This window comes from Camelus bactrianus, chromosome 22 (assembly GCF_048773025.1).
Source record: "Camelus bactrianus isolate YW-2024 breed Bactrian camel chromosome 22, ASM4877302v1, whole genome shotgun sequence".
NCBI classification, from domain to species: domain Eukaryota; kingdom Metazoa; phylum Chordata; class Mammalia; order Artiodactyla; family Camelidae; genus Camelus; species Camelus bactrianus.
Genome location: NC_133560.1, coordinates 24,362,937 through 24,375,667, shown reverse-complemented (window position 1 = coordinate 24,375,667; position 12,731 = coordinate 24,362,937). Strand labels below are relative to the sequence as shown.

The 12,731-nt window shown below is 45.1% G+C and overlaps 1 protein-coding gene and 1 long non-coding RNA gene across 2 annotated transcripts in view; one reads left to right on the top strand and one right to left on the bottom strand.

Annotated features, from left to right (window-relative positions):
- The window catches only part of LOC105068348 (uncharacterized), a 41,159-nt gene that overhangs the window by 17,360 nt on the left and 11,068 nt on the right, over window positions 1-12,731 (top strand). Inside the window, 1 exon segment of the mRNA XM_045516132.2 lies at window positions 344-388. Coding sequence (XP_045372088.2) covers window positions 371-388 — 18 coding nt within the window. The 5' untranslated portion in view covers window positions 344-370.
- The window catches only part of LOC141574668 (uncharacterized), a 30,272-nt gene continuing 17,935 nt past the window's right edge, over window positions 395-12,731 (bottom strand). The window contains exons 2-3 of the long non-coding RNA XR_012501637.1: window positions 8,834-8,973; window positions 395-3,903 (exon numbers count right to left, since the gene is read on the bottom strand). This is a non-coding gene — a long non-coding RNA (uncharacterized LOC141574668). The remainder of the gene's footprint in view (window positions 3,904-8,833; window positions 8,974-12,731) is intronic.

The window sequence follows — 12,731 nt, the reverse complement described above, 5'->3', positions numbered from 1 at the left end:
CCCTGTCCCCCCTTCACCAGGGCCTGACCCTGTCCAACAGTTCTGTCTCAACGGGAGAGCCTAGCGTGTGTCAAACTTTCTGAAAGTGGCTGCTTCTGTCCCATGGGACGCCGGCCACTTATCTGTGCTGATTCCAGTATTTGTGTTTCTCTCCTCTCGGTTCTTTTATCCACTGAATAGTGCAGCCATTTGGCTCTAGTTTCCCTTCGCACTTTGTAACTAATGCCCTGCGTGAGAAATAACCGTTTTTATTTCTTGGGTTTAAAAATGTAAGTTGATTGAGAGAAATGATATCAGTAGGCAAGAAAGTTGTAGAACTAACTAGAATTTTTGTTCCTTTTAGGCAAGAAAACCTCAAGATATGAGATGAATGTGTTTACGTTTTCAGGTACATGTTTCATTTTTACATCACTGTGTGTGCATGTCCTTAGAGAATATTGAAATTTAAACGGCTAAAAGCAGTTGAATTCCTATTTTAATTGATGTGAGGAAAGCTAATTAAAGCTTATGTAAATCTTTGAAAATTCTACAGCATTTAAAAAACTAAACCCAAACCCCTGTTGCATTATAGTGTTCTATTTATTCCTGAAAATACCCCTCCCCACGTGAGATACAGGGGAAGGACAAACTTGGATGTACCCTGTCACTTTAGTTAGGATTTGAAATGTTTTCATTTTGTATGCTTTATACTTTGGCAACCATTAGTGTTTAAAGGAATTAAATCTTACCAGTGGTTTCCTATGCACAAAAGTTAAAATTAAAGAAAGACTATTAAATAGTAAAATATGGCATATATATTTTTTCTCTGCTTATTTTCAACAAACCAATGTGATACGAAAGCCTAACTTAGGAAAAGTCACTGCCCACATTACCCTGGTCCCCTCCAGAGCTGTTACTCCAGCCACCTGCCAATACACAGATTTGATCCTTTCTTGAGCTTCCTGTTAGTGTTTCTTTACATAAAAACAAGCCATCATGAATGCATGTTTTTCGATCCCATGTTTGTCCTTGTAAAGAGGAGTCGGACTCCGTGTTTTCTGATGTTTGCTGACAGCTTGTGCCTCACCTCTCCCTCCCCCTTATGTCCACACAGGACAAGCTGATGAGAAGGTCCGTAGTTTGCTTTCACATTCCAGCCAGACAAGTCCCAGTCCGTGTGCAGAACTCTTGCCCTGGCCCCACCCCCACCAATGATTCTCTGCTTGATCCAACTTGAGTCAGGCTCCTGAACCTTGTCCTGGTCCCATCTGTGTAGTTCCTGGTAAAATCCAGTTTTAGCAGAAATCCTGCTAAGTCAGTTAAACCAGAGTCCCTGACCTCCCCTATATCTGATGCCCTTGTGTACCTGATCGGGTTCCTACACCCGCACCATCCCTCAGGTGATGTGAGATCACCCTGGTCTGACTGCAGCAAGAATCCTGTTAGGTCAGTTTATCCAGACCCACTAACCCCAGATTTTTCTCTTAGTAATTTTCCATGTTTTATTTATTTTTTATTTTTTAATTGATGTATAGTCAGTTTACAGTGTTAGTTTCTGGAGCACAGCATAGTGATTCTGTTATATATATTAATATAAATAGATATAAATGTATATTTCTTTTCATGTTCTTTTTCAGTATAGGTTACTACAAGATATTTAATACAATTCCCTGTGCCACACAGTAGGACCTTGTTTCTCTATTTGATATATTGTAGTTTGTATCTGCTAATCCCAAACTCCTAATTTATCCCCCTTTGCTTCCCCCTGTAGTAGCCACAAGTTTGTTTTCTATGTCTGTGAGTCTCTTTCTGTTCAGTAAATAAATTCATTTGTGTTACTTTTTTAGATTCTGCATGTGAGTGATATATGATTTGTCTTTCTCTGACTTACTTCACTTAGTATGATAATCTCCAAGTCCATCCATGTTGCTGCAAATGGCATTATTTTATTCTTTTTTTATTGACGTATAGTCAGTTTACAATGTTGTATCAATTTCTGGCGTATGGCATGTTTCAGTCATACATATACATACATATGTTCCTTTTTATATTCTTTTTCATTATAGGATACTACAAGATATTGAATATAATTCCCTATGCTATATAGTAGAAACTTGTTGTTCATCTATTTTACATATAGTAGTTTGTATCTGCAAATCTTGAATTCCCATTTTATCCCTTCCCAGCCCCTTTCCCTGCTGGTAGCCATTAATTTGTTTTCTATGTCTGTGAGTCTCTTTGTTTTGTAAATAAGTTTCATTTGTATCTTTTTTTTTTTTTTTTTTTTTTTTTTTAGATTCCACATATGAGTGAGACCCTATGTATTTTTCTTTCTCTTTCTGGCTTACTGCACTTAGAATGATGATGTCCAGGTCCTTCCGTGTTGTTGCACATGGCATTATTTTATTCTTTTTTATAGCTGAGCAGTATTCCCTTGTATACATACACCACAGTGTCTTTATCCGGTCCTCTGCTGATGGACGTTTATGTCGCTTCCACATCTTGGCTGCTGTGAGCGTTGGGGCGCATGTCCAGCCATTATTTCTTTAAAATAAGCTCTCTTTTCTCCTCTGGGGTTTCTGTAATGCATACATTATTTCTTTTGCTGGGGTGCCCTAAGCCCTATAAGCTTTCTTCATTCCTTTTCATCCTTTTTCCTTCTTCCCCTCCTCTAACTGAATAATTTCAAGTGAACACTCCTCAGACTCACAGGTTATTTCATCTGATTCATCAGGTCAGCACTTGAAACTCTACTCCATTTTTCGGTTCATTTACTGTCTTCTTCAGCACCACAATTTCTGTTTGGTTCTTTATGATTTCTGTCTGTCAGTCAAACATCTCAGTTTGTTCATGTATTGTTTGTTTGTTTGTTTGTTTTAATTTTGTTGCGCTGACCATCTGTATTCTTAGGAAGCTTCCTGAGCTTCCTAGAACAATTATTTTAAATTCTTTGTCAGGCAGTTTGTAGATCTCCATCTCTGGGATAGGTTAGTGGGAAATTACTGCGTTTCCTTGCTGGTGTCATTTTTCTGTATGTGTGTGCTTGCATGTGTTCCTTGCACTGCTGTGCTCACATTGGAAGGAGCAGTCACTTCCTCCGCTGACTGGCCTTGGGAAAGAAACAGTTTAACGGGTCAGCCCAGCTGGGAATTCTGAGACTGTCAGACCTTACTTATGACCGCCTGCCCACAACTCTTGCTCCCTCCTTAGCAAGAATTCCTAAGATCATGTGCCTTCTTTTGATCCCTCGCAACCAGGCGGGGCACTGAGAGCCCCCGTTTGTTTTCCTGAGAGGTCGTCTCCGGAGACACTCAGGACTTCCAGTCCCGCTGAGTTGAGCCAGCTGAGTGCACGTGTTTGCAGGACACTGGAGAGGCTTGCGCGCGCCTTCTGGAGCACATCCTTGGCGCTGCCCGGGGGTGGGAGGGCGGGGGAGTGAGGTGTGCAGAGCATTGGGTGTGCCTGTGCACCAGCTGGAGCATCTGCAGACACCCCATCCCGAGTGGCTGAAATGCAAGCCCCTGAGGGAGCCTGTGGGTGGCTGGCTCGTTGAGCTCTGAGCCTCGGCTGCTGCGGGTCCTTGCAGCCCTCCCCTGCTCCCAGCCTTCCAGCCGCTCAGCTGTCCCGATCCCCTTCGTATTCTCAGTGAGCCGAGAAATCACCAAGCCTGGGGGCAGCGTCCCACCCCACTGGGGAAGCCAGGTGCTCACTCACCACGCTCTCCCTTTCCCCAGGGGAGGAATCCCGGGCCCAGGGGAGCTCGTGGGCTTGAGCTCTGCCACCTTTGCGAGGAGTGAAACTGTTCTTCCCCTTCTTGTGTCTGTTCCTGGATTTTCTGCCCCGGTGGTGTGCTCAGACTTCTCCACTGGGCTCCCTGACTTCCAGAGGCACTTTCTTCCTTGGCTGATAGTCTGAATCAGTGCACTGTGGGGAGATGACAGTAGAAAATTGCTATTTCACAGTCTTGCTGACGTCACTCCCTTACTGGCCCACGTGTGATTTAAAAGGATGTTATTTAATCTCCAAGTACTTGGGCATTTTCCAACTCTGTTACTGATTTCTAAATATTAATACCATTGTGGTCTGTGAGCATATCTTATAAGATCGCTCTTTTTCAAATGTAAGGTGAATTTTACGTCCCAGAATGTGGTCTGTCTTGGTGAGTGTTCCATGTGACCTGGGGAAGAATGTGTGTTCTGCTGTGTTTGGATAAAGTAGTGCATGGATTTCAATTAAATGCACTTGCTTGATGGCGCTGTTTCATTTCGCTGTGTGCTTCCTGACTTTCTGCCTGCTGGTGAGGGCAGAGGTGGAAGTCTCCAGCTGTCAGGGTGGAGTCATCTGGTTCTCCATGCAGTTCTAGTATTTTTTCCCTCGTGTATTTTGCCTATGTGTTGTTATGCATGTAGACGCTAAGTATTGCGTGTCTTCTTGGAAAATTGGCACTTTCGTCATTATGTAATGTTCCTCTTTATCGGTGTGGGTTTTCCTTGCTCTGAAGTCGGCTTTATCTGAAATTAATACAGCTGTACCAGCTTTCTTTTGTTTGGTGTTGTCTTGGTGTATCTTTCACCATCCTTTACTTCTCACTTACCTGTGTCTTTGTATCTAAAATGATGGTTGTAGGCAGCGCACCGCCGTTACTTTGTTACCACTTGACAGTTGCTGTCTTTCATGTGCTGTGTGTAGACCTTTGATGTTTAAAGTGCTTGTTGATACAGTGGATTAACATCTAACACATTGCTGCTCTTTTCTGTTTGTTCCCTTTGTTCTTTGTTCTTTTTAATCCTTTTCCACCTTTCTTCTGCCTTCTCTACCTTTTATTGAGCATTTTACGTGATTCCGTTAGTTCTCTTTTAGCTTATTACACACTTTTCAGTAGTTGCCCATGAGTTTGCAACATATATGGACAACTCACCTCGTCCTCTCTGAAGAAACAGTCTGTCATCACTTCAGTGGGTGTGCAGGTTCCTCAGAACAGAGGGTTCCAGTTCCTGCCCCCACCCCTGTAACACTGCTGCCGTTCACTGCACTTATCCATAAGCTGGAGTGACTGAGTATGTAGTGGCCAGCGGGCCCTTAGCGTGTTGATCCCGGTTCCTTCAGATCTGGTCTGATAATTCCAACATATCTGCTACGTCTGAATCAGGTTCCTTTCCATGTCCTACCTCCTAAAGATGTGTTTTTTTAAGCCTTTTATTGTGCCTTTGAATATTTTGCTGCATACTGGACATGTACTGTGAAAAGGAACTGAGGTAAACAGGCCTTTAGCGTGAGGTTTCATGTTGACCTGACTAGCATTTGGGCGATGCGGACTATTTGCTGTGGCTGTCAGAGGTAAGATATCTCCAAGTGTCCTTGCTTTTGTCTCCCATGTCACCTCTGGGGTACTTTTGAGACATATAAGTAAGTTCTGAGACATACAGCTTTTCCAGTGTTTCACACTGTCGTTAAACACGAGTCTCCTTGGTGCACTGGTATGTTGAGGGTGGAGGAAATGTTCTTTCGTCCCATGACTGGGTCTCAGTATTTCAGTGAGCCTGTGTCCCTGAGCTGTGACCTTCTGTGGTATAATAAGAAAAACGTCTGGTCTTTGTCCATGGTTCTCAGCAAAGACTTCCTAAAGCCCTTGGGCTTTCCGAGTGATAAGGGGGATGGGAGCATCTTATGTTCTGATGAGGCAACTGCTCAAGGCCCCTAGAGGGCTTCAGGATGGAGGCTGGTCGCCAGGAAGACCAAGCTTTGATTAGAGGCATAGAACTTCCAGTCCAGTTCCCAGCTTCTGGGGAGGGGAAAGGGGCGGGAGCCTGAGTTACTCACCAGTGGTCAAAGGTTTAATCAGTCAGGCCTACCTAAGGAAACTCCACTGAAACCCCAAAACCTTGAGAGTCAGAAGGATCTGACTTGGTAACCCCGCCAGTGTGCTGGGAGACACTGCTCCCTGCCCCCAACTTCGCCCTGTGCACACTTTCCATTTGGCTGTTCCTGACTCGTGTCTTTTACAATAAACCAGTAATAATAAAGTGCTTTCCTTAATTCTGATAGTTGTTCCAGCCAATTAACAAACATGAGGTGTTGTGCAGGGAACCTCGGAATTTGTCGTGAGCCATGCAGAAATGTGCGCAGCCGGCCCCACCCCGCATTTGCAGCTGCGCTGGGCACGGGGGCAGTCTGGAAGGACTGAACTTTAAGCTGCGGAGTCTGGTGTTAACTCTGGCCAGTTTGTGTTAGAACTGAACTGAACTGCAGGACACTTGGGTGGTGGTGGAGAGTTGGGATAGTTTTGGAAAGCATACCGCGTATTTGCTGTGAGGTCGGGCAGAAGGGCCAGAAGGGACTCAAGCTGGCTACTTCCCTCCCACCGTGTCACACAGGCGCTGGTAAAATCCCAGCTGGTTAGTCTCTAATGGAAGAGTCTTTTGAGGACAGGACTTGTTAAGAGCAGAATATTGTGGGCATGTTTCAAAATGGCTACTCTTCTGTCAGTTTCCAATTTTGGAGACAGTGGTTTGCCCTGTGACCTCAGTTCTTTGATAGATCTAAGAAGAGTCACTGATTTTAAGTTTGTTTTCTTTTTATTTTTGAGGATGGGATTGTTACCATCTAAGCTCCTTATCTGCCAGACTGGAAACCAGAGGTCTCTGACTCCATTTTTAAATGTTTGACTGATGATGTGTTGGGAAAACTCTGTATTGTCCCCGAGTAGAGAAAACCCAGTTCTTCCCTCCTGTGTGTCTCCTTTACTGTCACCCAGAACACTCTGGCACTGCTGGTCACCAAATGTGTGAGGGTTTTTCCCCACAACAAGTAATTCTTTGTGACACCAGCGAGTGTCCTACAACTTAACTCCATCCTGACGCTACTACCTGGAGGTGGCACCATATCCAACAGGTTAAGGGCTCAGCCCTGCAAGGCTGCCCACCCCCCCACCCCCACATCCCCACTTCAGATGCCAGTCACAGGAGGAGGTCCCCAGGTTACTCACAACTTCTCTTGACTTGGCTACAAACCAGAGGATCCCACAACCCCTGCCTTGGGTTTGATTAATTTGCTAGATCAGCTCGGAGAACTCAGGGAATCACTTAACTTACATTCACCAGTTTATTAAAGGGTGTGGTGAACGATGCAGGTGAACAGCCAGATGAAGTGACCCACAGGGTGAGGTCGGGGAGGGTCCCTGTGGAGTTGGGGCGCATCACCCTCCTCGTACGTGGATGTGCTGACCAACCTGAAGCTCCCTACCCCGTAGTGTTAGGATTTTATGGAGGCTTCCTCACATAGGCGTGATCAGTTTTGAACTCCATTTGCAGCCCCTCTCCCCTGTCTGGAGGAGGAGAGATTGGGCTGAAAATTCCACGCTCCTAACCATGGCTTGGTCTTCTTGGTGACCAGCCCCCATCCAGGAGCCCAACCAGAGTTGCTTCAAAAAAAATACATGCTCTTTGTGCTCTTATCACTTAGGAGTTCACGAGGGTATCAGGAGCTCTGTGTCAGGGACAGGGTCAAACACCAAATATTAGAACAAGAAATGCTCCTATGATCTCATCCCTTAGGAGTTCATGCGGGTTTTAGGAGCTCTGTGCCAGGAACAGGGGGCAGAGACCAGTGTATGTATTTTTATTATCTGACAGCTGACAACTTTAAAGTTTTACCCCGCTTCTTCCCCTTGGGCCCCACATTTGTACAAGATGATAAGAAAGGCTGTGCTTGTGAACTCCCACCCTAGCCCCACTCCTAACCTCAATTTAAAAAACCCAGGCCAGCCTCTATTCCTTGCTCTCAAGCCTTTTCCCACCTGCTGGAGAGGCCTGCCCTCCTCTCCACAGAGACCTCAGTTAGGGAAGTAATTAACCCTTTCATACATTCCTGGTGGGTGTGTGTATGTCTCCACTACTCAGCCACACCTTGGATGGGGGTCAAGGTTCCACCTGTCTCTGCAGATTATAGAAAAGGTAGCATGATAAGTATATTGCAATACATTTATTTGCTTTATTGGTAAATCCTCCAGATTTTTTCATAGCAGTACCCTTTGTTTTTAAAAACTACATATAATGAATTTATGTAACCCATTCTTTCTGAGTATTTGCTGCCAAAACCGTGAATGAAAACTCAGATTGCCACATTATAGGAAAAACTAACACATACAAAATATGTTCTTTTCCAGCCTTAATTACTTTTTACAATTTTTATCAGCAAATATATTCAGAAAGGAGTATACAAAATGTTTCCTGGTAAATTTAGTAATAGAAACATCCTCGGAATCATCGTGAAGATTCATAAACGCCTGTGGGCAGCGGTGAGAGTGTCCTGATGTTCCTGTCGGTGACTCACCTCCGTCCTGCCCCATACGTGACCTCGGTTGCTTACCTTCACACCTTCACCACCTCTTTTTCACTCAGTGTTCTTTCAGTTTTTTCTTTGACCTTTCAACAGATGCTAAAGGAATTACATTGAAAGGTTTTCTGGTCGTTTCTCTGCCTCAGTGTTTCACACGTGTCAGTATCTGAGGCTACAGCCCTGGTGAGGCGGCGGGACTTTAAAGTACCAAGTGAGTGGGGGTGGGAGGGATGGGCAGATGTCTCCCACAGGAAATAATCAGAGATCAAAGTGGAGCCAGACTCATCATTACGTATGGCGGGGTCACTTTTAAGTGTCCGTGTTTGTGAAGAAGGGTCGCGGTTCCCTGAGGGTCTCACGGACTTCTGTTCCAAAGTTGTGTCTGTGGTGGGGACAGCTCCCGCCCACTGCCCCAACAAGGTTGGTGCAGAGTCGCGCCCTCCGCCTTGCTGTCACTCAGGCACGGAAGGGCGGGGCCTAGCAAGCTGCCCAATCAGGGGAGTCGCCAGTTACGTACGTGTGGGCGACGTTCCAATGACGGGCGTGGATGGCGTGGACGCGCTTATCTCCCCTCGCTCCCAGCGTCCGCGCTGCAGATCGGCTCTCGGTGCCCTTAGAGGCCTGCGGTGGCTCCGCGGCATCCTCTGTCGCTGTGACCTGCGCTTGCCGCGGCAGTTGTGGGGTGGATGACCGAGAAGCCGAAAAATGGTGAGTTGGGGGGCCGGGTGTTGGGAGACTGGGGCGGAGGGACTGGCTGGAACTGGCCACGGTGGGACCCGGGCCTCCCTGCGGTCAACGGACCCGAGTCCAGTGGACCCGAGTCCGCCAGGGGCGCGGCACGGATTGTGCGGGCTCGGCCGGCAGTCGAGACTCAGGGCGGCCTCTCCGCTCGCTGCTGCGGCCGTGTCTGCTCCAGATTGTGCGGTGACCACGGAGAGGGTTATCAGGGGACATTCGTGACTCAGTGTCCAGGGTACCTGAGGTGGAGGGGCTGTGGTCTGTGGGGTCGTCAGTCCCTTCTTTCTTCCCAGGGTGGGGAGTGGGGGGGCTCCTTGTCCCCTCACTTTTCCAAATGTTTGAGGAACAGGGTCACAAATCCACGAGCCTGTTCTCCCACCTAGCTCTTCCTAGGGCTCACAATAAATGCCTAAATTTCCAGCTCTTTCCCCACATTCCCAAACGCCATCTTCCCCTCTTCAGTTCATAGCTTCATCATTAACTGTTTGTCCTCCGTGGTGCACGTCAAACTGCGCAGTATTTTGTTTATCATTCCTCCACAGAGCCATAGATGGCTCTTTTTAAAGATTTAATTTTTTTTGTCTATGTATATTTTCCATGAAAGGAAATCAGATTAACCACCTGGAACTACACTGTATAGAAGTCCTGTGCCTTTTCCCCCAGGACTTTTCCTGGGCACAGATACCCTGTTTGAGTCCTTTGGGTGGCGGTTCCCCTTTGGAGACTGCTACATGATCTGTATTTTCATCATAGTTCCAGGTTGGCCCTGCCCCTCCTTAAGTTTGTGACTTTATTCACTGTAAGTCTCCATTTTTCAATGACTGTAAATGTACTGCATCAATAGATCATGAAAGAGTATAAAGTATTTCCCAAGGGGAAGAAAGGTGAATTTCAGAAAAAAAATTCTATTATACCATTCCATTTGTTAACACTTTTGTTTCCTTTTTTCTACCCATAAGTGACTGTAACATTTGAGATCTGTTTTTTTCTTTTCTTCATTTATGATTGTTTCCAAACAATTTCTTGCCGTGGAAATAATTAACTGACATTCACTTTCTGAAAGAAATAGATATTTGTGTTTTCTTGAACTAGAAAAATGCCTTACAATTGTCTTCCCTCCTTTACACATAAATACTGGGTTAGAGTGGTTGTGCTGGATTATTCAAACACTAGGTTTGTGTCATTTAAAATGTCAATGGTGTCGTGTCCTGGCGACTCCAGTGGGTAGCAAAGACCTGTGGTTAGTATTTCTAAGCTGAGGCCCCCTTGAGTCTGCAAAGGGAAGTACTTGGAGGACCAGCTGTTTTGTTCTTCCTGGGGAGCCGCCCCCTGCAGTTGTCCTCCCCTGTTCGCACCCACCACCGAAGGAGCCTTCATAGTGAAAGAAGATCCAGAGCCCTGTGATGCTGGGGAGGCACCTGTGATGGTGGGTGAGGGATGGGGAGTGGTGCCCTTTCTGAGGTTGTAACTGTGGTTTCTTTGGGCCTGTTTCCAAACATGGGCTTGAGCTTTGCATCCACAGGGTAGGTGCACTCAGAGTAAACTGAGTACGTTGAGAAAGTCTTTGAAGGTCAGGAGTTCTTTCTCCTGGACAAGGGTTATGAATTTGGAAGTACATTTAAGTTAGAACTTTAAATTGAGTCTGGCCGCGGGTTTTCTCACTTGTAAGAATCGAAGCCTTAGAGAAGGAGTATTTGCATTATGTTGGAGCCTCCAGAGTTCGTTTCTGTGGCTGCTCAGGTGTCCCTACCCACCATCACCAGGGACTGGCCCGCTCCAGGGGTTGTATCCTTACAGGGGCATCTGGACCTCAAGTCTGGGAAGGTGGGTTTTCCTCTGGACTGTGGGGAAGCAGGCTACTTGTCTCACTGATTCAAGTATTTGCATTTCTTTCCTTGTATATGTTTATATATTTAATATTGCAGCTCTTAACTCTATTTTTCCATAATAGTATGTGATATTATTTCCTGTGTGAGTATATAAAATTGATAGTTTTCAGGGTTTAAATGTATGTTGATTGAGAGTAAAGCAAGAAATTCTGGAAGCAGACTATTTGTTCCTTTTTGGCAAGGAGAGCCTCAAGATACGAGATGGATGTCTTTGAGTTCTCAGGTGGCTTTTACCTTTGTAGGTTAATTTTTGTATGTGCATGTTCTTAGAGAGCCTTGAAATTTTAAGTGCTATAATATTGCTTAAGCAAATGAATTCATTTAATTGATAAGAGGAAAACTATTCAAAACTTAACATAAATTATTGAAAATTCTAGTACATTTAATGGATTAGACCCAAATTCCTACTGCATTCTATGTTACTTACGTCTCTTTTTCTTTTTTCTTCTTTTTTTTTTTTTTTTGAGACTGAAGCAGCTTTATTCAATGGCCAAAGAATGGCGAAGCAGGAACCTAGTTTACAAGTCACCTTCTCCTAAACGTTCTATTTCTGAAATAACCCCCAGAGCGAGCTATAAGGGGAAACTATAATGCCTCTCTTGTTATTTTAGTTAGAAAGAGATTTGAAACTTTTCATTTTTTTTATGGCTTAAACTTTTATAAGCATTAGTGTTTAAAGGAGTAAATCTTAGAATGGTTTCCTCTGTAAAAGTAAAAAATAAATTTAAAATTAAAAATTTAAAAGCAAAAGTAAATTAATTAAAAATAAAGATTATTAAATAGAAAAATATGGTTTATGCAAATTACTGTTAATTTTAAATAATACATGCACAAGTTAGCAAAACTCTGTTAAGAGAAGATGTGTAAATCTAAAGTAGACTCACTCCAGGACATCCTTGTCCCTCAAGTGCTCTTGCTTCAGCCACCCCTAGATAACCAGTGTTCATCATTTCTTGAGCATTTTGATTTTAGTGTTTATCGTAAAAGAAGCAAATGTGTATTTTTCTTTCCCACCTTTGTCCTTGTAATGAGTACTCACACTGCACATTTTTTGATGTTTGCTCACAGTGTAAGCATCTGTTAAATCTGTTAAATAAGAAAAATTCAACCAAATACATTTTAAAGGGCTAATTGGCTTTATTGATTGGTGAGTCGGACAGCATCGCATCTAGCAAGCAGAGAGCTGTACGAATGGAGCGCTTGTATCAGCAGGCGGGGGAAGGGATAAGGAAAGAGTGGACTGTCTCCTCTTCCTTTGAGGGGGTAGAAAAACCCCTTGTGGCCGATTACTCACTGGTGCGGACCAGAAACTTCACGGCTGGTTAAGATTACATTTCTGGAGGAGGCTGTAACTGCAGTTAGGTCAGGTGTTAAGTCTTGGTTTGGTGACACGGGCCTACACACCATGACTCCATCTGGGGCCTATTGTTTCTTTTTCACCTCCCTCTTCCCCTTGTACCTCCACCTGGACAAGCTGAGAAGTCTGGGCCTTCTCCGCTCCACAGATGGCAACACAAACCAGCCATACAAGCCCCTGCCCTTGGACAAGAATTTTTGCCTCAGTCCCATCCCCCAGCCACCGTGAGCACCCAGGGCAGGCTCCCTTTCTAGATTCTGAAGCCATTTCAGAGCTGGTTGAGAGGCCGGCTCTGCTGTTCCCTGAGACGTCTGAGTCACAGCCCTTGTCCTCCCCTCTCAGTGGGTGTCTGTGCTGCATGGGCAGCAGCCTCAGCCACCCCTCTGCAGATGCCCAGAGCAGCTGGCACCGTGAGCAGCGTGTCCAGACAT